Genomic DNA, 26,969 nt, shown 5'->3' with positions numbered 1-26,969 from the left:
GTTACATGCTCTTAAACGATGAAAATGAAGCCTTTTTCATACTTTTTTTTTCATTAGTACTTTTGACAGAAATTAACTACTTCAACTTGAGAATTTACGGCATACCGTCTGCTAAAATGTAAACAATTCGATGAATTAATACAAATCAGACGTTTAGTGAATGAAAACATCACTTATTAATGGCATTAAAGTCTTCCTAACCGCAGTAAAACACTCCCTGATCATCAAAATTACGTTGTTATTTTCAAAATAAGTTCAAACTAAAAGAATGAAAGGTATAACGTATTCTTTGATGTCTGGCTTCCTTGCAGCCAGCGCATCTTTATGTGGTAAATTTTCAATGGCTGCCGAACAAACATTGATTTTATGCGAATCTGTTGTTCAGAAACTTCAAGGAATGGACAACAACGCAGAGAACGTGTACTCATTCGCTCCTGTGTGTCAGAACGTAAGTAAACATTTCACATTCTATTTCAATTGGATGGGGTTAAAAGTTTTGAAGACATGATAGCTTCATTTTCTATTTTGAGTGTTATGTCTTTCAGAATTTTGAGATAACTACTCGGTTATGTGATTCACAGATCAAAAAAAGAAATTCTGTATCACAGTTATTGTTAAATTAATGAATTTTTTTTCGTGCTATTTTGATAACAAGGCAAAAAAAAAAAATGCAGTTAAAACCTTTACATCTGAATTGATTTGAACAAAATGTAGGCACTTGGGAAAAATTCTCAATATTGAAAATATTGATAACAGAGAAAGACATTCCTGGCTGTACTACTGTCATGCACGTACTATTTTTCATACTATTTATTTTGTTTCCTAAAGTTCTAAGAAACTTAGTTTGATGTCTGTTTAATTGCATTGTCTATTACTGTATAATTAAATACACTTCTTAGTAAAGCTACTTGGGTCGCTATTCTGCTACCGTAGCTTACTAAAATCAAATTTCATTACACTGTTCTAACGGGTTTGTCCATCACAGGGGTGCCACCCGGGGGGGGGGGGGGGGGTCATGGTGAGACTGCACCATTGAAATTTTTAGGGGGTGTTTTGAAGAGTATTTTTATAATTTGGGGGGGGGGTGCCCTTACCCTTAGGGAGAAGGGAGCACCCCTGCCATCATACCCCCTACCTTTTCCCCATTGGTTGCTTCCTATAGTTATTTCAAGCACTGTCATTTCTCTGTTAACACTGACAATTCTGAGCTCTTATTGCTCATCTTGGTCATTACGTGCAAGAACCTCTGTGTTGTTCATGGTGTGGTTGTGCTTGAAATTAAGTATTCTTGGCTCACTCCTGACTCTAGATCTTGGAATGTTGAACACCCTAATGGTGGCCAAAATGGAATATCCCATGTGTCTGTCCCCAACTATCATTTATTATTCCAAGTCTATTAGTTCCTGCAGTACGGCCATAACCATGTCAGAAACCTTTTCATATGTGTCATTCAAATATGATTGAAAGCACTTCAGGGGCCCCACGGGGGGGGGGGGGGGATTATGGAGCAAGTTGCATCACCTAAATTTGAGGGGGAGGAGTTTTTTAAATGTTTTTGTTTATTTATTTAAATTAAATTTATTTACTTAAATTTATTTATTGATTTATTTTTAATTTAAACTACAGTAAAACCTCTATGAGTAGTCAATTGGTTAAGTGGTCACTCTGTTTAAGGCGTCGTTTTCCTTTGGGCCCAACAAGGTCTCATTCACAGTAATGTAAAACGATCCTCCCTTACTGGTCACCAACTTTAATTTTACCCTGGGTAACTAGTCACACAAAAATTGTTTTCTAAAATTCCCTTTTCTTTTTGGATCTTAGAAAATAGTATCAGACTTAGTTGAAATGCTGTGTGATAGTCATTTTTCTTTGAAATCTTGCTCCTTGCTTCTGGTCATTCAAAGCATACTTCTTGCTGCGACTCTGCCTAGTGCCGAGAATATGAATCAAATTCCACCCAGTAAGACAGACAAAATCTAATCGATGTAAGTAAAACAGACAAAAGTACTAGTAAGAGTACCTAGTAGTAGTAAGACAGACAAAATCTGGAGAAAGTTTGTCAGTATTAAACATATGTTCAAAGTACAACAGATCATGGGTGCCCAAAGGCAAAATTTTAAGAGGGGGGGGGGGGGCTCAGATATTTTCCCCATGGTTTAGCAGAATATTTTCCCCATGGAAACCGATTTCTGATTTAAGTACAGATTAGAATTTTTAAAATTAACTTTTTTAATAACTTATTCATTAATTACTGGAGAAGAAATGTTTTTACATTTTTGCAAAGAAAAAAGTATTATAAGCAAAGAAGTTCTAATTTCTAGGGGGAGGGCTTGAGCCTCCACTTGTCTCCCCCCTCCCCCATATGGGCGCCTATGCAACAGACGCAGAATTTAAAGCTTGAAGTACGTTAAAAGACAGAGTAATTTTCAGTCATCGGTCAATTTTTTAATGTACTGTAAGTTCATTTAAATACGATGTTATTATTAAGAAATGTATATTTAAGAGAAAATAAAACAAGGTAACTACAATGAGTGTCCGCCCCCCCCCCCCCCCACCTTTAAACTTTTTTTAAGTTTCTATTAAGTTTTTCATTGATTACTTAAGCTTTCTAAATTCTACAGATATTCATAAAAGCATTTATAAGGCATTTTTTTCTCTACCTAAATTTCCCACTCCACATAAGTAGTCACTCTGCATAAGTGGTCAAAAATTTTTGGTCCCTTCCAGAGCTAGATAATGTAGACCAGAGGTTCCCAACCGGTGGTTCGCGAACCCCCAGGGGTTCGCGAGGTGCAGGAAGGGGGTTCGCGAAAATTTCGATGCAATGGCGGATTTTTCCTAGTTTGGTAAAAAATTATAAAATATTCAATTTGCACACATAGTTACGAAATTTTTTTTTAATTTGAAAACGCGCCAAACTCTTGTATTAAGCTCAAAAAAAAAAAAAAAAAAAAAAAAAATCTTTCAGCGGTTTTATAATCTTAGTTAAAAAGAAATTTTCTCATTTTTTTTCGATAGACAACAAAAAGAGATATCCTTCCTTCTTTATTAGACCGGGATCTGAAGGGGGTTGAGCATACATGGAAAGGCTGACGCAATATTATTTCTGATTATTGTTACAGGCACGATGGTGATTATGAAACCACATGTCGTCGCCCCCCTGGGTGGTCGACAACCCTGGGGGAGGGGGGAAAGCAGTGGGGGAGCCGTTTCCTAAAACACTCATAACTCGCGAACTATTTGGGATAAAACACTGAAAAAAGTGGCAATCGACGCAACAAAACAAGGGCTTCATAAAAGCTAAATATGATTATGAACCTATTGTTACGGATTCGGTGCGACTTCCACTTTCTTGAAATGAAGACACAGTTCTTGATAAAAGCACAGGAAATTTATTTACACTATGTACAGGAAAGATCGTCAACAACTGCAAAATTATTCATCAGCAATTAAGCAATTATCACGCAACACCGTAAACTCAACGTTTACACACGTATTTACTTCCAAATACGAAAACAACACAGCGAAATGCCTCGCTATAAACAGAGCTAATACACACACTCAGTTCGAAATCTGAATCGAAACTCTCCGTTTATCCATCGCTAACGGCTTTTATAAACATCCAAGAATTTTCTACAACATTCTTTCAGCTTCGAGAAATGCGTAGACCGTTATCAAACTTTATCAATGAAAATAAAAAGAATAGGGGTTGTATACTTTAGCCATATGTTAAGGGGTTGTATATTCATTACGGGAAACTATTTACAGGTTACGTTCCTACAATAATTACTATTTACAAGATTTGTAACATTGCCCCCTTCCTAAGGACTGCACGTCCCGGGCAGTACAATCCCCAGAAAGGGTGCCAAATTTCATCACATGTTCACAAATATACACATTAATTAATAACTAACAGATACAGAAAATACAATAATAACAAGAAATATTACTAAACATTAAAAGCAAAAATTATCTACAACTTTTATGTTATCAACCATGGTTGTTTACGTAATACTCATGAACTATGGCCATAGTATGGGGCTAACCGATCATAATGTACAACCCTAGGTTTTGCATTAGGTGATTTTTGGATCCTCACTACGACGTCATTTAGTCGGTTAACGACTTTGTAGGGTCCATCCCAATGCGACTGCAATTTGGGTGACAGACCTTTCCGTCGGATGGGATTCCATAACCAAACCTTGTCGCCTTCGTTGAATTCATGTCCAGTAGACCTTGTGTCGTATCGGGTCTTCATCTTCTCCGCCGCGATGTTGATTCGCTCTCGTGCGAAGTTATGAACGTCTTCCAACCGGGCCTGGAGATCCTGGATGTACTCCTCAGGCGATGAAGGCGCATCCGGAGGACGACCGAAGACGAGATCACAAGGTAGCCGAAGCTCTCGTCCGAAGAGCATCTGAGATGGGGCAAATCCGGTAGTCTCGTGGACAGCACTGCGGTAGGCCAGCAGGAACAAAGGTAACTTCTTGTCCCAATCCTGTTGATTTCTGGATACCATAAGCGAGAGATTATTTAGGATTGTGCGGTTAAATCTCTCCACCATGCCGTCCGATTGTGGGTGTAGTGGTGTTGTCCTAGTTTTCTCAATTCCGAAAATTTGACATAGGCCCTTAAACACAGCAGAGATGAAATTCCTCCCTTGATCGGAATGAATCTGCAAAGGTGTTCCGTATCTCGAGATCCAATGTTGGACTAGAGTCTCTGCTACGGTAGTAGCCTCTTGATCTGGAATGGGATATGCTTCCGGCCATTTGGTGAAGTAGTCGATGGAAACAAGAATGTATTTGTTCCCATCAGCAGTTCTTGGTAGAGGACCCAGGATGTCGATCCCAATTCGTTCGAAAGGAGCTCCAACGTTGTACAGATGTAGCTTCCCTCTGCTTCTCTTCTTCGGTCCTTTACGAGCAGCACAGGCGTCACAAGAATGGCACCACTTCTCCACGTCATCCTTCGCCTTGCTCCAGAAGAAGCGCTCCCGAACTTTATTGAGAGTTTTCAAGACACCAAAATGTCCTCCAGTCGCACTACTATGTATTTCTTTCAGAACATCTGAAATCCTGGATCGAGGAAGTAGTAACTGCCACCTAGATGTCTTGCCGTCGTCAGATTCCCATTTCCGGTGTAGCACGCCGTTCCGTAAATGGAGTGAGTTCCATAAAGCCCAGTATCTTTTTGTTGCAGGACTGAAGATGGAAACGTCCTGCCAGCTAGGGCGTCGACTGTCACTTTCCATGAACTCTAAAATTGGTTTTATGTCGGGGTCTTCAAGTTGATCTTTTCGAACTTGGTCATCACTCCATGGATCAGGTTCTGATGATGTTGGAGTCACTGTCACCTGATAGGCGGTAGGGCTAGTCGTTCCATACTGTTTCTCGATTCGGGAACAATAGTGGCAGTTCTCAGGACAGGGTCTCCTTGATAAAGCGTCAGCATTACCGTGAGATAACCCTTTTCGATGCTTGATCTCCATGTCATATTCCTGGAGCCGCTGTATCCATCTGGCTATCTGGCCTTCTGGATTCTTGAAGTTCAAAAGCCAAGTTAACGAGGCATGATCTGTCCGAAGCAGAAATTTTCGGCCGTAGAGGTAATGATGGAAGTGTTCTACAGCTTTCACTATGGCCAGTAACTCCTTTCTGGTGACGCAGTAATTTCGCTCCGACTTTGATAAGCATTTGCTCCAGTAAGCGATGACATGTTCATTTCCGTCAATTTCTTGGGATAAAACAGCTCCAATTCCCTCGTTGCTCGCATCAGTGTCCAGGATGAAGGATTCTTCAGGCTGAGGATAGGCGAGGATAGGCGTTGATGTTAAAGCCTCCTTCAGTCGTAGAAATGCATCTTCGCATTCTTTGGACCATTCAAACTTTTGCTTGCTCTCCGTCAGCTTATGCAAAGGTCGTGCAATGTTGGAAAAACCCTTCACAAACTTCCTGTAGTACGTGCAGGGCCCCAGGAAACTTCGCAACTGATGGATGTTTTCGGGACGACTCCAACTCCTGACCGCAGATACCTTCTCTGGATCGGTTTGCACACCCTCAGAAGAGATGATGTGACCAAGGTAGTTCACTTCCCGGCGGAACAAATTACATTTGGACGGGCTTAACTTCAGATTGGCTTCCTTAAGCTTTTGCAGCACCTTCCTAAGATTTGCCAGATGTTCTTCGAAGCTGCGTCCCACGATGATGATATCGTCTAAGTAGACCAGACAGGATTCGTAAGAGAGTCCTCTTAACACTGTCTCCATAAGACGCTCGAACGTAGCTGGTGCATTGCAGAGGCCGAAGGGCATCACTTTGAACTGCCATAAGCCTTGTCCAGTTGTAAACGCTGTCTTCTCTCGGTCATCAGGGTGTATCTCAACCTGCCAGTAGCCGCTCTTCAAGTCCAGGGTCGAAAACCACTTGTGTCCGGAAAGAGTGTCCAAGGTGTCGTCTATCCGTGGAAGAGGGTAACTGTCTTTCTTGGTGATTTCATTCAGTCGTCGGTAATCAACACAAAATCTGGTGGAGCCATCTTTCTTTCGGACCAAGACGATGGGAGAGGCCCAAGGACTGGATGACGGTTCGATTACATCATTCTCCTTCATCTCTTTCAGGAGGGTCTCAACCTCTTCCTTCTTGGCGAACGGTAGTCGTCTTGGATGCTGTTTAATAGGGAGGTGTTCTCCAGTGTAAATCCTATGCTGCGTTAAATTCGTACGGCCAACATCCTCCGATGTAGATGAAAACAGATGCTTGAAGTCGTCCACCAATTGTTCCGCAGCAGTTCTTTGATCTTTCGATAATGGCGCACTCCCAATTAACTTCGACGTCAAGGACTCAGAAGACACAGTCTCAGGGGAATTGATTCTTCTAATGATGCAGTTTACTGGAGTACAAGTTGCCAACACTTCACCTTTTCGGATATTCCTTGGCCTTTCACTCACGTTGGCGACTCTCACAGGAATTACATCCTTAGAAAGGTCCACAAGCGTAGATGCTACCAGCACTCCTTTTAGGCTATTGCTTAGGTTAGGGTATTCAATGAGTCCAAATCGAAAACTATTGCTTTCTGCAAGGGAGCCAGGTATTAATGATTCTGACCTTGAGGGAATCGATATATCTGTTTGGGCTATTATTTGATGAGCGGATTTTACATCACTTTCTGCAGGGAAAACGGCTATGTCTTCTCTCATCGAGTGCAGCTCATTAGTCTTGAAGTTGAGAGTGAAGTCATATTTCTTCAAAAAGTCCAATCCGAGAATGAAGGGGTCCGTGATATTAGCGACGAATGCCGTATGATGGTAGGTGGCATTCCCAAACACTATTTCCAAGTCCACTTTACCGTCAATCTCAATTTTGTCACCTGTCACAGTCTGGAGACTTACGCGTGGCGATGTCCACAGCAGTTTCAATCCAAATTCACGAGCCACATCGGTCCTAATGATTGTCACATTGGCTCCAGTGTCAACAATCAGTCTGCAGGGGTTCCCATTTACATGTGCGTAAATGAAAAGTCCATCACTGCCACTACTAGAAGAGGAAATCTGCAGAGCTTTAGTGGTGGTGATTTCCTTCCCTCGCTTAGCTTGGCGAGCCGGACAACTCCTTCGCAGGTGTCCTTCACTACCGCATTTCCAGCACTTCTGCTCTTGTTTCTTTTGGGCTGTTATGCTGCTCAAATGTCTTGTCAAGTCACCGAGTTGTCTCTCAAGTTCAGCGAGGTGGGACGACCTGGAATCAGACTCATCAGCTTGAGTCCGGATTAAATGGCGATCCACACGGGTTGCTTCTTGGGCGGCCTCGTATCTCATCGCATACATCACAGCGGATTTCAAGTCGTTTACATTCGCCATCCGGAGGGCCTTCTGGATCTCAGGATTCCGAACTCCGTCGATGAAGTAGTTGAGTGCCAGGTTGTCTCGAACGTCCGCAGGACAGTCACAAAAAGCAAGATGAGACAATCTCTCGACGTCCGCCGCTAGCTCTTGCAGGGTTTCCCCGGTTTTCTGGAAACGGGACTTCAACTGGAGTCGGCTGAAATCTTTCTGGCACTTCTCACCGAAGCGAAGCTCCAACGCAGATGTGAGGGCGGCGAAATCCAGGCGCTGGCTGTCCGGAAGGGTCTGGAGAATGTCCGCTGCGTCACCTCTCAGGGATGCTGCAAGATGACAGGCCTTGGTAGCAGAGTCCCATCCGTTCGCTTCCGCCACTATCATGAATTGAGTTTTGTAAACCTGCCACGAAGTTTTCCCATCAAATGTGGCAAGTTTAATGGACGGTCGAGCAACCGATGTGGGAGCGCCAAACTGTACAGAGCTGCTTTCCGCGGTCGCCAATCTCCTTTCCATGTCTTTAATTATTTCTTCCTTAAATGAGGTAAATTTCTTGTCTTCTTCTTCCAACTGATTTTCCACATTGGCGATACGCTCTTCCACAGTATCAAATTTTTCTTCCAGAGCATCAACTTTATCTCCCATGGCGGTTAGTTGATTCTCCATCATGGTTTTCATCGACGTTAGGTCACTTTTTATTTCATTTTGACTTGTAGTAATTTTAGCAGTTAAATCACTATTTAACTGTTCTTGGTTAGTCGCCAATTCATTTTTTAATTGTTCTTGGTTAGTCGTCAATTCATTTTTTAATTGTTCTTGGTTAGTCGCCATATCATTTTTCACAGAGTTGATTGCGTCAAGAAGTTGTTTTAATTGTTCATCCATTGCGCGAGTAATCACCATAAAAATAAAGTCCAAATTCAAAAAGTCTTTATGAAAAAAATGTCCAAAGTCAGACTTACTCCAAGAAAGTCCAGAAGAAGCCCCACGTTGGGCGCCAAATTGTTACGGATTCGGTGCGACTTCCACTTTCTTGAAATGAAGACACAGTTCTTGATAAAAGCACAGGAAATTTATTTACACTATGTACAGGAAAGATCGTCAACAACTGCAAAATTATTCATCAGCAATTAAGCAATTATCACGCAACACCGTAAACTCAACGTTTACACACGTATTTACTTCCAAATACGAAAACAACACAGCGAAATGCCTCGCTATAAACAGAGCTAATACACACACTCAGTTCGAAATCTGAATCGAAACTCTCCGTTTATCCATCGCTAACGGCTTTTATAAACATCCAAGAATTTTCTACAACATTCTTTCAGCTTCGAGAAATGCGTAGACCGTTATCAAACTTTATCAATGAAAATAAAAAGAATAGGGGTTGTATACTTTAGCCATATGTTAAGGGGTTGTATATTCATTACGGGAAACTATTTACAGGTTACGTTCCTACAATAATTACTATTTACAAGATTTGTAACACTATCTTTGTTGGTTTCTGAGTAAAATTCCATTTTTCGCAAACAAGCAAAATTTTTGAATAAAATGCGCAAAACAAACTTTTTTTGACCAAAATAAATTCCAAATCAAAATTGTTTGATTTTTTTTTCAAATGAAGTCCAAAATATCATTATTCAGCTTGTTAAAATCATTTAAGTACTGTTAACGCGTTGAAAAACAAAATGACAGTAGCAAACTCGAACACGATTTGCAATATAGTTCAGGATCTGAAGGGGTATTTTGAGCATGCATGGAAGACCTGACGCAAAATTATTTCTGATTAATGTCACAGGCACTATAGTGATTATGAAGCCACATGTCTTCGCCCCCCTGGATGGTCGAGATCCCCGGGGGAGGGGGGAAAGCAGTGGGGGGAGCCGTTTGCTAAAACACTCATAACTCGCGAACTATTTGAAATGAAACACTGAAAAAAGTGGCAATCGACGCAACAAAACAAGGGCTTCATAAAAGCTAAATATGATTATGATCATATCTTTGTTAATTTCTGAGTAAAATTCTTATTTTTCGCAAACAAGCAAAAAATTTGAAAAAAATACGCATTTTTTTTTTCAAATTATCAAAATTATTTAACTGTTTAAGGAACCAATAAAATCTGAAATATCATTATACAGTTTGTTTAAAATTACTTAAATATTATCAAAGCGTTGAAAAGTGAAATAAAAGCAAGCTCAAAAAGCATTTGAGGTAATTCACAAAAGGAAAAAAAAAAAAAGTTTGCGCTATGTACCTTGAAGACTCGACATAAACCAAAGTAAATTTTGTGGCTCTCCTATTTTGGCGGTTTTATTTCGTAATATTATCAAAACAATGTCCCAGTTAAGTAATTACTTAATTACTTAACCTTTAACGCATTATAGCTGCTTAGTATGGGTCACAATGGGACTTTTTTAAAAATTAAAACATGCAAGTTTGCAAGTACGAAGTAATTACGGAAAGGATAAATGATCAGGATACCCTTTTGCAGATTTTACTCCTGAGTTATGAAATATAGTGAGCGAGGCTATTGCCACATAAGCAGCATCAAAATTTTAGTGGAACGTTAAAGAAAATGTGAATAGTCTCTTATCTAGAGAAGTCCTGCAATGGCAATGTCTTCAATAGCGACTGCAAAACAGCAAAAGAAAACCAAAAAACATTTAACCTGGGAAACGTTAACTCAAAAGTGATGTTAATACATCTAAAAATCATTCCCATACAATAAGCCCAATGCTAGGTTAGGTTCATCAGAATAGTTCACTGAAGCAAAGCGCGAGGTCCGATTTCGTGAATGTAATTGAAAATGATACTTCTTGCAGCGAAACTCTGGAAGAAGCACCCTATTTTAGGAACAAAGTTCAAGTTATCGATGGAATGAATGACTCTGGTCCATATTGTCCCATATTGTTTCAAATGTAGCAAAGATTTTGCAGGTCTCCAAATAAAAAATAATAACATTTTCTCTCCAATAGTCAAACTACACGAGTGGACCTTAAACACGATCGGTACATCTCACTGTCGTTTTCATAACTTGAAAACCAGAAGTTCCGGAAAGTACATTACAATAATTTTTTGTCATTTCCATCAGAAATAAATATAATATCAGCTCTTTACCATGCTCCTGCAATTCTTTCCAGCATGTACTAAGAAGTATTGCTCAACTGTACTATTGAATCAATTCCCCTGTACCTTAGCAGTTCCTTTAGATGTAACCAAGTTTGGGTTTCACTTGAATGAAAATAAAACAATAAAGCCCCACACCTTATGATGCAGCCAGTGTTACCAGAGAGTTTAATCCACCCTGCGCAGGCAAGAACTGTAAATAATCTTGTAATTGTTTTATTAATAATTCATCTTGCTGTAAATACTGTGCTTTTAAGGCCAAAGCAAAAACCCGTAAACTACAAAATACTCGGAAGAGAACGATTCAATAGAACAATTACAAGTCAACAAAAAAGAGTATTATCCACCTTTCAGAATTTCTGATGTATTAATGCTTTATGTATGCATATTGATATTCTACAATTATTTTTTAATACGCATTATTTTACTAATTTTATTTAATTAGTTTTTTTAGAACTCTAGTGTATAATTTTATATTTATATTCGTTTTCATAAAAGCTCAAGCTTCTCATTTTTTATATTTATTTAGTACATATTATTTCTTGTATCATTTTTCTTTGTTGAGTAAATTATAAAAAGCAATATCTGCAAAACAATACCCGCAATATTCTTTTGTGCAAATTGAAAACACAAATTAATAGAAATAAATTAAAATTATATTTGAATTGAAACTACTCTGGGCCTGGTTCCCTAGTTCCTCTCAAATTTAAAGCAGTATATAACAAAATTAAAGCCATAGTTAAATACTTTGCAATTAGAATAAGTTTGTAAACTGAAGAATAAATAGTTCGTCATAAGGATAATAAGGCCATTTTTTTTCTCCTTAGCATACTGCCGTTTTATTCAATGCGCTAACTTAGGCAAGTGCTTGCATTTTCTATTTCGCTTTTTAACGCTCACGTTGGTAATAATTAAGTAGTTTTAAACAAAATGAATAATGAAATTTCAGGTTTTATTAATTCCCTAAACGGTTAAATAATTTTAAAAAAAAACTTATCTTTGAAAAAAAAGCTTTTCGTATTTTATTCAAAATTTTTACATGGCTGCTAAAAATGGAATTTTAATTAAAAACCAACAAAGATATGACCATAAACATATTTAGGTTTTTCAAGCCCTTGTTCTGTTGCATCTTTTGCCACTTTTTTCAGTATTTTATTTCAAATAGTTCGCGAGTTATGAGTGTTTTAGCAAACGGCTCCCCCACTGCTTTCCCCCTCCCCCTGGGTTGTCGACCACCCGGGGGGGCGAAGACATGTGGTTTCATATTCACTATAGTGCCTGTGACATTAATCAGAAATAATTTTGCGTCAGGTCTTCCATGCATGCTCAAAATACCCCTTCAGATCCTGAACTATAATGCAAATCGTGTTCGAGTTTGCTACTGTCATTTTGTTTTTCAACGAGTTAACAGTACTTAAATGATTTTAACAAACTGAATAATGATATTTTGGACATTATTCGAAAAAAAATCAAACAATTTTGATTTGGAATTTATTTTGGTCAAAAAAAGTTTGTTTTGCGCATTTTATTCAAAAATTTTGCTTGTTTGCGAAAAATGGAATTTTACTCAGAAACCAACAAAGATAGGTGCATAATTATATTTAGCTTTCATGAAGCCCTTGTTTTGTTGCGTCGATTGCCACTTTTTTCAGTGTTTTATCTCAAATAGTTCGCGAGTTATGAGTGTTTTAGGAAACGGCTCCCCCACTGCTTTCCCCCCTCCCCCAGGGTTGTCGACCACCCAGGGGGGCGACGACATGTGGTTTCATAATCACCATCGTGCCTGTAACAATAATCAGAAATAATATTGCGTCAGCCTTTCCATGTATGCTCAACCCCCTTCAGATCCTGGACTATATTGCGAGGCGCCATGCAGAAACGTTGTATTAAGCTGTGGCGGGGATCACGATGACCTTAAAAAGGCGCCATCGCGTGGAGTCAATCAAACAATATACATAATATACATATGTCGAAAAAAATAAAGAATTCTCAAACAATGCATCATAGGAGTATTATTTCTAATCTGGTTGAAATATAACTCGGGAATTTCCGTCGAATTCAGCCATCGAATAGCAGACATGACAGCAAAAGGCTGTCATGTCAACTTAAAATTTATTTCTGGGTTTTACCCATCTGTTCGTTTTCAAAAATATATAACATCAGCATGCTCATAGTTCTGGGGAAATAGTTGTTAACAGACGTATTTAGAGATACTTTAGAGATGCTTGAAAACAAGTGATTTTGTTTGCAATTGGTTTTGCTACGTGAACTTGCTACTCTGTTTGTGAAGTTATAATCGTGTTGGTAATTTTTATGATTTAATAACTTTCTGCTGTTATGGATCGATGGTTGAAAACTGGTAGTTTGGTTGAGCGACAAATGGACAAGCAGTCAATCGATCAACCCTCAACATCAGCAGTAACTTTCGAATCAACACAGGATATTGAAATAGATAGCTGTAATGAACTGCCGCCTCCCCCGACGAAACAGAAAAGTGAACTAGGGGAGAAAAAAGGAAAAAAGCGAAAATATGACAGTGACTATTTACAAATGGGCTTTTATTTTACTGGAGAAGAGTCTGAACCTAGACCGCTTTGTCTTCTCTGCAACGAAGTTCTAGCGAACAGCAGTTTGAAACCGTCACTTCTGAGAAGACACCTCGAAACAAAGCATCCGACATACAAGGACAAACCTATCGAATATTTTAAAAGAAAATTGGAATATAATAAAAAGTGTAGCGTCTCTACGTTCCTGTTAGAATCCAACGAAGATAGTAAAATGGCCCTTGAAGCTTCATATCGAGTCAGTTATAGAATTACAAGATCTGGACAGCCACATACAATTGCAGAAAATTTAATTGGACCGTGTGCTAAAGATATTGCTAAGTGTATGCTGGGAGAAAAGTCAGCAAAAAAAATTGACCTGGTTCCGCTATCAAACAACACAGTATCACGCAGAATTACTGATTTGGCAAGTAATGTGGAGAAAGAACTTGTGAATAGAATAAAAGAGAATAATTTTGCGATCCAGCTTGATGAGTCGAGTGATGTAGCAAACGCTGCAATATTACTTGTCTATGTTAGGTATATTTTTAACGATACAATTAAAGAAGATGTACTATTTGCAAAACCTTTGAAAACCAACACAACTGGAGAAGTAATTTTCGAACTGGTCAACAGTTACTTTGAAGAAAATGGAATAGATTGGTCTTTGTGTGTGGGTGTGTGCACGGATGGTGCAAAATCAATGACAGGAAAATTTGTTGGCTTTGTGGTGCGAGTAAAGAAAATCAACGAGAAAATTGAATGGACTCATTGCTGCATTCATAGACAAGCATTAGCATGTAAGCGTATTCCCGCAGAATTATACGCTACTTTGAATGATGCGGTAAAAATTGTAATTTTCATAAAATCACGTGCCACAAACTGCCGTCTATTTCACGCGCTTTGTGAGGAATTGGGAAGCCTTCATGTTACTTGACTTCTTCACACAGAAGTTAGATGGCTTTCCCGTGGCAAAATTTTGACACGCTTATTTGAATTGAAGTCAGAAGTCCAAGCATTTTTTGTTGATCATGCATTTCACTTGTCCACTTGCATATTCGATCCTCTTTGGATGCAAAGGCTTGCATATTTAGCTGACATCTTTTCAAAATTAAATGAATTAAATCTATCCTTGCAAGGTGCAGTTGTTAATATATTCGTTATATGATAAAATTGAAGCTATGGTAAAAAAATTGAATTTCTGGATCCAATGCCTGGAAATGGGTGAGTTTTCTTGTTTCACTTCTCTTAGTAGTTTTTTATCAGAAAACTCAATGAAACTTGATGAAAGCGTTAAAAGAAATGTATATGAACATCTGCAACATCTTGAACTAATTTTTGACGAGTATTTTCCTAATAGGCGTAACGTCCCTCTCTCAAACAACTGGATACGCAATCCTTTTGAAGGAAATCCATGCTTAGAGAACACCCTGACATTACCTGAAAAGGAAATGCTCATCGAGTTATCCTGTGATAATTCATTGAAAACTACCTTTAAAGAGCTCTCGTTAATTGACTTCTGGCTCAGTGTAAGAAATGACTATACCGTTTTGTTCAAAAAAGCAATTCGAATTTTATTACCATTTTGTACAACATATCTGTGCGAGAAAGGATTTTCTTCCTATACTTATCTCAAAGATAAATACCGAAGCAGATTGAATGCAGAGCCTGATTTAAGACTCAAACTGTCAGACATTGAACCAAACATTCAGTTTCTTTGTTCCGTCAAACAGCCACAAATATCGCATTAAGGATTTTTTCCCCAATTTAAAGTATGCTTAAAAAAAATAGTTGGTTTATAAAACTTCTTGTTTATAATTTTTCTTGTAGATGTAGTTTTAACTTTTTATTAATGTTTGCACTTAATGATATTTCACAATTATATTTTTGTTTATTGCAATCAAATGCTGCAAAAAATGGAAAGCAAACATGCTGTTTTTTTATTGTTTCTTACATGTTACTAATTTCAACATCAGGGGGTTCGCGAACTTTTTTGCCTGTTCCAAGGGGTTCGCAAAGAGAAAAAGGTTGGGAACCGCTGATGTAGACGCACGCGCGCACGCAGTGGCGGATTGGTTGAAAAAATCGGCCCTGGCATTAGGAGATGTAGCGGCCCCATAGCTCTTATGAATATTATATTTTACCTAACGATTGGGATATCACTTAAATATGAGAAAATTATTCTTAACAACTAAATATATTTTATTTAAACAAAATTTAACAGATATGAACGCTTCTGCGCTTTAATGGTGAACAAATTGATACAGTATTAGCTAAACCTTATTTTAGGGGATAATTGTGATTGTAATTGTCCATTTAAGTATTTTTATAATGCCCGGAACTTGACTGAATATTTCCTTAATGATAACACTGCTTGGCTAGTATGTCCTTTTCTGCAGTCATAACAAGTAACTTAATTGCCCTGTTAATTACTGGGTCCTGTCATAAACATCCCCTTTTTTATACTGCCATATCCTGACGACCCCCAGGCTCGATGCGAGGTCAAAAACCTGGTGGGAGGGGTCGGGTACGAATTTGGCAGCCCCTTAATATTTTTTCAAATGCATGTATCAATACAAAGAGAGAGAGAGGCAGAGAGAGTGAACTTAGCTTTCTGGCTTCTGGGATTCATTAAAGTATTAGCAATATAGACTTAATGGAAAGATTAACATTGAGTCTGAAATGGGGGGGGGGGGGGGTCCAGGATTATTTTCGAAATTGTAGTGTTAAAAACTCAATTTTAGACAATATTTGGTGATGTTAGGGGAGCGTAGGTTCAGGGTTTCTCCAGCTGCAATTTTTCAGAAGTGGAAATCCAAAAACAGAATTTTAAATTATCTTCGAGTATATGGTATGACGAGCGGTTCCGGGGGCTCTCCTCTGAAATTTTTAAAAATATATTGGCTCTGAAAACGCAGTTTTAGAAGATCTTTGGTGATTTTAAGTTGAGATAGATTCTAAGGCCATCCACCAGAAATTTTTCAAATTGAAGTCTTAAAAGCCTTTTTTAGTAAAGACTAGGACATCGGCAGTTACTCGAAAATTAAGATCCAAAAACGAAATTTTTGCTGACCTTCAGTGATGTTAGGAAAAGGAGTTTTCAGGAGACTCACCCCGGGAAAATTTCGAAATTGAAGCACTAAAAACGAGATTTAAAACGTTCTTCATTGATGATGCCGAGAGGAAGGAGGGGACGGGGCACTTTCCCAGAAAATTTTTGATACTGTTAATTTTAAAACACATTTTTAGACCATCTTTGGGAATGTTAAAAAAAATGGGAGAGGTTCGAGTACTTTCCTCCAGCAAATTTTTGAAACTGGATGCTCCTCAAAGGTATTTTATAATTGCATATTTTTAAATAATTTTGCGGAAAAAAATATTTTGTCACTTTTATTCCAATTGTTATAAACAGGGTCGTCTAGAGCAAAAGCGGTTCCGGGGAAAAAATGACAAAGGTCAATTTTTTCACAAGCCTCCTTCAGTTGCATTTTATAGCAATTGTGAATTGTCATTTATAAATAAAAGCGTCAAAGAGACCAAAGATACTTTAACTTTTTACGACCGCTAAGGTTTCTCTGTTTTTTATTTTTTTATTTATACATTTATTTTTTATTATACCACTAAAAATATATTGGCAGCCCTAAAGCCCGAATAACTAAAAGTGAAGCCCTAGGCCCACATTAATTTTGGGACCCCCTGAAGACTATGCAGTGTTTGGTTTACATTTTTAAAGCACGAATGTATTTTTGGAGGCCTCTTTGTCTAATCACACAACTATGTATAAATCACTTATGTGCATTTATGAATCCCCTTTGGGCCCCCTCATAATCGTGACCAAGTAAATTCGTTACTGACTGAATGATTAAAAATTCCCCTTTAAAGAAGTTTTTTTCCAATTACATAATGAGTCACAATTTTTTGTTTTTTAAAAAATACATGTATATACATTTTATATCATTGCAATGCTATGCATAATTCTTTAAAAAATGTGGGGCCCATTAGGAACATGGGCTCCAGGCCTAGGCCTAGTCAGTCTCTGTGGTAATCAGGCCCTGGGCCCCATTTCAGAAATTCCCCTTCCCCCCTTCTTGTGGTGACGGCCCTACGTCCCTTTACCCGCAAGCTTTAGCCCATTCATAAAGATGAGCTGAGGCTGTGTTTTGCGAATTGGCGTTATTCTAATCACATGCGCGCACAATTTACATTTTGCTGTTATTAGACAGGCCCGAAAGACTTTGCTGTTAGTTGATCGGCCCCAAGAATGACCGGCCCACCGGGCAAATGCCCGGTTGCCCGCCGGCTGTATCCGCCACTGCGCGCACGCCGTGCGTGGATACATCCGTTGCCGTGCGGATACCTTCGCCGCGGATTCGCAATTTATAAACTTTTTTTTCTAGGTACGTACGGGCGTAAGTGCCGCGGAGATTACGTCCGAAAATACGGTATAGTTTTGGAATCCATGTGTGCATTGTGGGCTATTAAGGGACTAAAGTCAGATGGGGGACTTGCTCCGAGTGGTATCTCTCATCTTCATGAATAACACTTTTACTACTAGATTTATTGCACTTGTTTTTGTCCCCTCCCTCAACAGAGCATTTCCAAGAAGCAGCGAATTGCTAGTTTTTCCTTCATTCTCAGAAATTTAGGTATCCTATTGATTTCTTGACTCGACAGCTTAAGAAAAGAAAGGTCCAACCATTGTATGATCCGCAGTGGAGATATAATTCCCAAAAGTATGTGAGCTTACGAATGCTAAGATATCTGCTAGAAGAAGCTTAGTTTTAAATTTTTGAAATTTAGCTTAGGTCTTTGCATCTATAGGCCCACTTAATTGGCATGAAAATTAGTTCCTTGTAACCTCAAAGCATATTCTTGCAAGTATTTATTTCTAATGATTAAGCATGTTTTTTTTTTTTTGGAATCCGGACAAAAAGTTTTTTTTTTTTAATTTTTTTTTACGTGATAGACAATGATTAGCTTGCAGATACTTTTGAGTTGCGTGCGCAGATACTTTATATTTTTATCTGATTCTGGTCCCTTCAGTGATGACTTATGAGGTTTTACTGTATTTATTTTATTTTGTTTATATTTTATTTTATTTATTTGTTTAGTTTGCGTGTGTGTGTATGTCATTGGCGTAGCACAGACCTTTTCTAATAAATTATTAATAATAATAATAATAAATAAATAAATAAAAATGTTAAAAGAAATAAAAAATAAGAGATTTAAAAAATAAAAAAGGGTTAAGAAAAGTAGGAGGGAAAATGGGGGGAATTTGCGCCATTGAACTTGGGGGGGGAGGCTGAATATTTATGTGCATAAGTACTTGATATTACTGACATTATCTGTACATTCGATTGTTGACCTGTATTTTCCTCACCTCAGCGCAGTGGCGTATCTGGGAGGAGGCAGTCCGCCCCGGGCGGCAATTTGAGTGTTTGATGTGGAAAAAAAAAGACAGTGTTGATGTGGAAACTTTTCCCAAGTATATGCTGCTAACTGAACTTCTTTTCGATGTTGGAAAGCAAACATCTCTCATTCAGCATTTTAGCCCATTATTCTACATCTGCATGTTTACAGCATCAAGTGCTTGTGAACCAGTTCCTTAGCGGGCTATCTTGCAGAGACCTTTCTATTGGGTAAGAAAACGACTAGCAGCAGGACCACCATGACAAACATTGCGCGCTCCTTTTGTCGTGCGTTTTCCTCCTTTTAATTACCCGGGCTTGGAACACGGTTGGGTGAGGTCATGCTAGGGGTTCCCAACCTGTGAGTCACGACCCCCAAGCATTTTTTATTTATTCGTAACATTATCCCTACATTTAAAGGTATGTCACTGCATAGTTTAAAAATTAAAATACATATGACGAAATAGCATTTTTGAGTAGTATCAATACTTGAGAGCAGTGGCGAATCCAGGAGAAGAGCTATAGGATTGCAGCACCCCTCCCCTTATACCAGAGTACCTGATCCCACAAAATCCTCTAAGATTAGGTTTCATTTTGGTTTTCAGAGACTTCCAAGCCTACAAATTTCCACGAAAGAGTCCCGAATTCAGCTCCCTGTAACATCATCTAAAATTGTCTAAAATTCCGTTTTTGGAACTTCAATTTCGAATAATTTTTGTGAGAGATTCTCTAAACCCCAGCCCTTATCCTGAAAGATGTCCTTTAATTGCATTTTCAGGACTTAATTTTGGGACTATTCCGGAAAGAGTCCTCAACCCCATCCCATCTTCTAACTTTACCAAAAATAGCCAAGAAATGGGTTTTTAGGATTTTAAAATCAAAAAACAATTTCAGAGGAGGGCCAATTAAGAAATTCTGTGTGAAGGTTCTCCGAACATTTCTCCTTGTTATCAAAGATGATTTACTATTCGTTTTTCTTGACTTAAATTTCCTAAAAATTCCTTGAGAGTACCCCCAATCCTCTCTCCCTTAACATCATAAAAACAGGTCTAAAATTTCGTTTTTGGGTTTTCAATTCCGAAATTATTCCATCGGAGTCGAAGAGGCTCCGAATCTAAACCTTTTCCCTAACGTTTACGAAGAATGCTTAAAATTGCGTTTTTAGGACCTCAAATTCAAAAAAATTCCAGGGAAAGATTGTTCGAACCGCTTCTGTTTCCCAAACTTTATCAAAGATGGTTTACAATTTGGCATTTTTTGTATATTTCATTTCCATTTTTGAAAAATTAGAGGCATTCTCAATCCTCCTCCCCACCCCCTCGTTTAAAAGTCATCAAAAACTTCATTTTTAGAACTTCAGTTTCGAGAAATTTCAAAAACAGAGTCTACGAGCTTTAACCCTTCAGAAAAGTCCCTGAACCTCTCCTCCTCCCAAAATTACCGGTGTTCATGTAAGCTGCAGTTTTAGAACTATATTTTCAAATATTTTCAGGGGGAGAGGGACCTTCGCGAATGTTACACTTATGGCTGTAGGTTCATATGGTTATTTCTCTTCTCCCGCTTAACGCAATTCTCAAAATTTGATTGTGAGATAATAGTAATGATAGTTCCACTCCCCCCCTCCAAACAAAAATCTATACCCTCTCTCTCGTTATATATACGTTTGAAAAAATATTGAATTGCTTCAAGAATTTTGAAAGTGTCGAACAGGGTTTCCGCTACTGTCGCATTTTTCGCAAAATGTAAAAATACTATCTCAATTAAGTAAATAACGCAATGCATTTTCGATTTTTAGCTAAAATAAAAATATTTAATTCTGTATGTATTTCTTTAAAGATATCATAAAGGAAATTGTAATTGAATTTTCAAAAAAAAAAAAAAAAATCATCAGAATTCTACAATGTAGCAGTGTCAAATCTAGCAAATAGTCTGTAATTTCTGAGAGCGTCGAATTAAAGTGAACCGACCAAAAATAAATCCAAAAGAGGGTTGTGACGTCGTGAGATCCCCTTTGATGAGAAAACAGCCAAAGCCTGCTGTTTTTGACCTTTAATTTCGGAAAACTTCTAGGCTGAATCCACCATCTCCACCCCCCTTTCTATAATCTCACCAATTAGAGCATTTCTAGTACTTAAATTTCGACAATTTTCTGGGAGGAGGAGAGAACTTGGCCATACAAACAAAGCCTAAAATGCCAATTTTGAGATTTCAATTTTAAACAAGTTCCAATTGGAACCCTACTTGTCTAACGTCACGAAAGACAAACTTGAAAAGTGGTTTTGGCAAAAGAACTGAACCTCTTACCCCTTCCCTTAAAATCGCGTTTTTACAGTTTCAATGTCGAAAAATTTCCGAGCAGAGCCCTTGAGCCCTCTGTTTTCTCCTAACGTCATCAAGAACAGTCTAAAAGTTCACTTTTTTATCCTTCAATACCGAAACATAACCGGTAGAGAACGCACTCCCCTCACTTCTCAACTTGAAGGTCAAACTTGCGTTTTAAAAACTTCAATGTCAGCAAATTTCCAGAAGAGCTCACGAACCCGAACCCTTCTCCTAAAAAGAGCAAATATAGCCTCAGAGGGAGGGCCCCGAACCCCCACCCATTTTTGTACCCCCATTTTTACTTTCTTCTATATCTAATACATAGAAGAAAGTATTGGATTCGTGCAAATTTTCGAATTTCGAATTTTGACGGATTCGAACGTTTTGAGGTGTACTGAGTCCATTTCGACTATTTTTGGAAAATGTCTGTCTGTCTGTGTGTGTGTATGTATGTATGTGTGTGTGTATGTATGTATGTGTGTGTGTATGTATGTGTGTGTGTATGTATGTGTGTGTGTGTGTCACGTCTGTGTGTGACCAGTTTTTTGTGGCCGCTCTACAGCAAAAACTACCGCATGAAATCGAACGAAATTTGGTACACATATGTGCCCCTATGTGAACTTGTGCCCATTGGTTTTTGGCGCGAATTCCTCCAAGGGGGGTGGAGCAATGGGACGTTTTTTGAGTTACGCATGCTTGCTATTCCTCAGGAAGTAACTGGCGAAATCAGACAAAATTTGGTCCATATGTTGCCATTAACAGGAACAGGTGCTGATTCAATTTTGGTGTCAATAACTCAAACGGGGGTTGAGCTATAGAACATTTTTTGTCGTCAATTGTGACTGCTGTATCTCAAGAAATAATGAACAGAATGAAAGAAAAATTTATCGGCAAGTAGTCCTTAGTGGGTATAAGAGCTGATTTTATTTTGGTGTCAACAGCTAAAAAGGGGGTAGCGCAATCGTCCGTTCTTTTTTTCCATTGTGAGTGCCCTATCTCAAGAAGTAATGCTACGTTCTGGTTGAAATTTGGAACATATGTAAATCCATATGTAAACAGGCTTTGGTTCAATTTTGACGCCAATCGCTCCAAGAGGTGTTGATTTTTTTTTTTTTTTTTTTTTGAATAAAAATAGCTTTATTAATGCAACAATAAGAAAGATAAATCGTAATAGATTGTCGTCTGCGTATTTCTCGTGATTTTAATTGAATGGAAATGATCGGAAATATTATCTCAATGATTTAAAATTTTTAACTGTTGCCATCTTATGTTTGTTAACAAATAAAATATTTGTAATTAATTCAAGCAAGACTTTTAAAATAACTTTCAATTTTCGCTCTTTGCTTTGCTTTTGCAATAATTCAGACATTGGGACGGTAGTCAAGTTTTTGCATGTGTAATTTTGTTTTTGTTGGGAATATTGCTTCCTCGTCAAGCATGAGGAGGGATCAGAAAAAAAAAGAAAAATATAGAAGAAAGTTTCGTGATGGCCACAACATACTAGTTGGTTTTGTTGTAACGTTACCCCGGACAGCTTAAAATTTCACTTTTAGAATTCAATCCTTCTTTGTCCAAGATAGCCTAAAATGAACCTAAGTTTCGAGAACGATTTGAGGGAAATCCCCCTGCTCCTAAAGTTATATTAAAAAAAAAAACCCTTCGAAACATTAAAAAAGGGGAGCCGCCTGATTTTCCAGCATTTTTGGTGACGCAAAGGATCTCTCTAACGGTACCGAGGATTCTACTATTGTGCTTTTCAGTTAAGTCGAAAAATTTTCGGAGCGAACCCGCAAATCTTAGATGTTTCCTTTTAATGTCTCCAAAGATAGGCTAAAATTGCGTTTCTAAGATTTCGATTTCGAAAAATTTCCTTGAGGAGCTTCTGACCCCCTAACGTCATTTTAAAAAGCTGAATATGAGTTTAATTTAAAAAAAAAAATTCCAGTAGGAAATCCAATCAGCCATTCCTCTAGCATTACCAAAAACGTCAAAAATTGAGAGATTTTTCGGAGGCAGTGAAGCCCCCTGAACCCCATTTTTTCTTTTGTATATTCGTATGTATATTTTAAAGTTCTTTTTTTAAGATTTAACTTAAATACTTTTCACCATTTAATGTATTAACTATTGCATAACAAAAGAGTGCTGGGGTCCCCATCCAACCTAAGGACGGTGGCTCACCCCCATCAAATGCTGCAAAGTCCCCCCCCCCCGAACGAGAGTCCCTCCAAATGAAATCAAAAACCCTGTCAAATTAACCTCCCCTAAAAATTTCAATGACGTAGTTCGCGTCATGGACCCCCCCCCCCCCCACACCAGTGGGCACCCCGGAAAGGGCGTCAAAATGAGATAACGCCCTGGGCTGCAGGAATTGTAGCTACGCCACTGCCTCAGTGTAATGTTTATTGTACCTAATGAAAGGCTTGTGAGCTTTGTTTCCAAATTTGTTGTTAGAAATGTTTGTTTCTCTTTGTATTTTTTTCTTTGTCTTCACAGATGATCGTTTTCACTCGGATGGGCTTCTTCTTAGCCATGTTGTTGTCCAACGGCGTAATGTGGACCCTTTTTACCAAGGCCCTGAGGACTAGTTCAACAACCCTGGAGGCCACCGTCACTAACACCGCTGCCAATTTCTTTTTCACGGTTGAGTATTTTAAATCTGCTGTTATTTGATTTGTGAATATGATTGTTGTTACCTTTACCTGCATTCTTCCTCTTCATTTGCTAGCCCAGATCCGACATTCTTGGTATGAACGTTGGAGGTTTTTCTTTTTGTTAGCATCATTTACCTAAAAGCTTCAGAATGTTTCTTTCTTTCTTTCTTTTTTTTTTTTGCCTGATGTCTAGGGCTACGAGGTGTTTTGGCATTTTCTAATTAAACAGACGTAGCTTTCTGTTCAATAAGACTTAGCTTAGTGTTTGCTCTATTTTGTCTGAATAAAAAAGGAGCTGTCTTGATTTTCCCAGTAAAAAATATTGTGCTGTGGTTTGTCCTGGTTTTTAGCATTTTGTTTTGACATTCCTGTTTTTTTTTAAAAATTATTTTATTGAATTATTTTTTGTGCAGTAGTGCAAATTCTGCACCAACAATAGTTTCTTATGCCATGACGGAGATTCCCTCTGAATTTGGAATGAATGTGAAAATATGCTTCGCAAACGCAACTACCTACCATGTTTAAGATTTCAATCCTGTTGTATTCTAAAAATGTTTCAAGTTTTTGAAAGTTAGAAGTTGTTTCAATATATGCTACTCTATAAATAAATTTATTTTATTGGTTATTTTAGTAACTCATCTATATTTTTTCCCAAATGTAATATATTATCAATTTTTAACCACCATTTTTTTGTTTAACTTTCATAATTTGTGATGTAGTACTTCCAATACCTTTTTTATCTCTAAATAAATATTAAATTGATTAAATAGCACTATTAAGATCTTTCATTGATATGTGACGATGATAAAGTCTTACGTTTATTATATATATAATATAAACTTGCTGCACAAATTTAAGAATCATAAAAGTGTCCTGATTACTTTGTAATATTGTGTACTACAAAGTCTGAGACAACTGCTGAATGGAGATTTTCTTCTCTGATTGGTGAAAAAATTATGATTTTGTGACAGCTGGTGCTGTCATGTCTTGGCAGTGTATGCTTTTTCATTGTGAATGTCTCGTCACTCACAATTAGTTTCGTTGTTAACCGTTCTTCCTCTCTTTTCCTTGCAGGCTGTGTATGGTCAGGTGTTCTTTGGCGAGTCCCTGTCACTCCTGTGGTGGTCGGGCACCATGCTCATCCTCTCAGGTCTCTTCCTGATGCACCACACAGATGAGAAGGACGAAGTGAAGAAGCAGAAGTGAAAAAAGAATGTTTGACAGAAACACAAATAGAAACAAAGCCCAAGAGATTAGTGCAATACTATTCATGAAACTTAGTCTCTTCATAAAATGCGATATCTGCTTTGCTTGGCTTCAAATCGGCTGACTGAGACCAGTTACCTGTCCCAGTAGTCTACACAAGCTCATTGCATACATCTGTTTCCATCGCTAGGTGTTCGAAAGTTTAAAGACGATATATTCACTGTCAGCAAAAATATCAACAGTTGGAAACTTTGCTGAAAAAGAGATGGGTGCATTATTATGTACTTTAATGCATGACATTCTGATGAATGGATAACATTCCAACTAAATTTTAGTCAAGAAGTGCCCTTGGATGTATATTTTCACTTGAAGTGATTTTAGAAGTACAGGGGGGGGGGGGGGGATTCTTGACTAAACGTTTCTGAAATGCTTGTTTAGGGGTTTTTTTTTTTTTTGAGAGAGAGAGGGGGAAAAAGAGAGAGAAATATTTTTAAATGCTAAAATTTTGACCACATGTAATTGAAATTACCTTTTAGAAGTAGATGATGCGTCGAAGATCTTAACTGGCTCTTAGCTTAATCATCACACTCTCACTTTCACAACTACTTGTTTGTTTGCCCCTCATTCATTTAATTAAATATACACTTACCCTTCACCTAGCTGAATCCCAGAGGGCCATAATTTGTTGATTGCTCCGTTACTGCCTACGTGACGTAGAATTGATAAGCTACATAAAAGTAAATATAGGCACTAGATGAGCTCTCAATAGCCTGCTCGAATCAAACATCACCACAAGAACAGACTTCAATTCTGCCATTGATATCTATGCTTTTTTTTTAATGTGACTGAAGTAAAACATCGGGAAAAATGAACGAAAGATAAAAAGTTGTGATTTAGAAAAAAAATAAACATTTTTATGTATAAAATTCTGGTCACTTAATTTATTTGATATTCTCTTAAACAGTGGCGTATCTAAGGGGGGAGGGGGTAACCAACCCCTTGGCGAAAAATCAGGTTGATAAATGATTATTACACTCCCCTCCCCCCACATTTCATGGAGAGCAATCATGCAAAGCAAACATGATTCATGTATAGGAACCATATATACACAATACCGTGAAACCCGTGTAAGTTGACCACGGTGCTCTACTTTAGTGGTCAACTTAAACAGGTGGTCTACTTACAAAGGTTGATTTATATGATTAATGCTAATTCCGTGACTGAAAAAAGCGGTCAACTTAGACAGGTTGTCAACTTTAGGGTTTTCAGTCCCGCGCGATTTCGGGATTGTAAAGAGCCAATCCCGCGGGATCCCGAGATCCCGCGGGATTGACTTTATTCTTCTAAAAATTAAATTTTTATGACAAAGAGGAAAAGTTGTGCTTTTTAGGAAGGACTGATTTTATTACTTGAATTAATCGTCTTCTTGAATTCCGTATACAGAAATAGTAAAGCACGACAAAGTCATATCCTAATTAGCAATTATCGTTTGGTAAGCAAAAAGTTTGGCGGCAAAAGTTAAAAAACGCTTGCATGGAAAAAAATTTGCAAGATTAGGAATCCCGTGGGATTGAGAGCGAAATCCCGCTAAATATCCGGCGGGATTCGGGATCGGGATTGGAAACCCTAGTTAACTTACAAAGGTGGTCAACTACACAGGTTTTACTGTATATATATATGTATATCATGAAAATTTTTCAAAAGATCGGCACCCCCTCCCCTCCTCTTTTCCCCTTAAAAGATGCTGGATACGCTACTGCTCCTAAATATAAGTGTGGAAAAATTATTGACCACACTTATATTTAGGAGCAATACCACAAGCAAAACTAAACTGTTGAAAGAGGCAGATGATGAACTGAACATTAAAGAAAGG

General features: G+C 38.1%; 1 protein-coding gene across 1 annotated transcript; it reads left to right on the top strand.

The window, feature by feature from the left end:
- LOC129217539 (uncharacterized) lies at positions 1-25,981 on the top strand. Its single transcript, XM_054851856.1, has 3 exons — positions 1-448; positions 23,733-23,879; positions 24,965-25,981. Exons 1-3 carry the CDS (start codon positions 269-271, stop codon positions 25,094-25,096), a joined length of 459 nt encoding a protein of 152 aa, XP_054707831.1. The 5' UTR covers positions 1-268; the 3' UTR covers positions 25,097-25,981.
- Positions 25,982-26,969: the final 988 nt, after the last annotated feature.

Source organism: Uloborus diversus, chromosome 2 (genome assembly GCF_026930045.1).
Source record: "Uloborus diversus isolate 005 chromosome 2, Udiv.v.3.1, whole genome shotgun sequence".
NCBI lineage: Eukaryota > Metazoa > Arthropoda > Arachnida > Araneae > Uloboridae > Uloborus > Uloborus diversus.
Note: the sequence above shows the minus strand (reverse complement) of the source record. Positions and strands in the feature narration are given on the sequence as shown.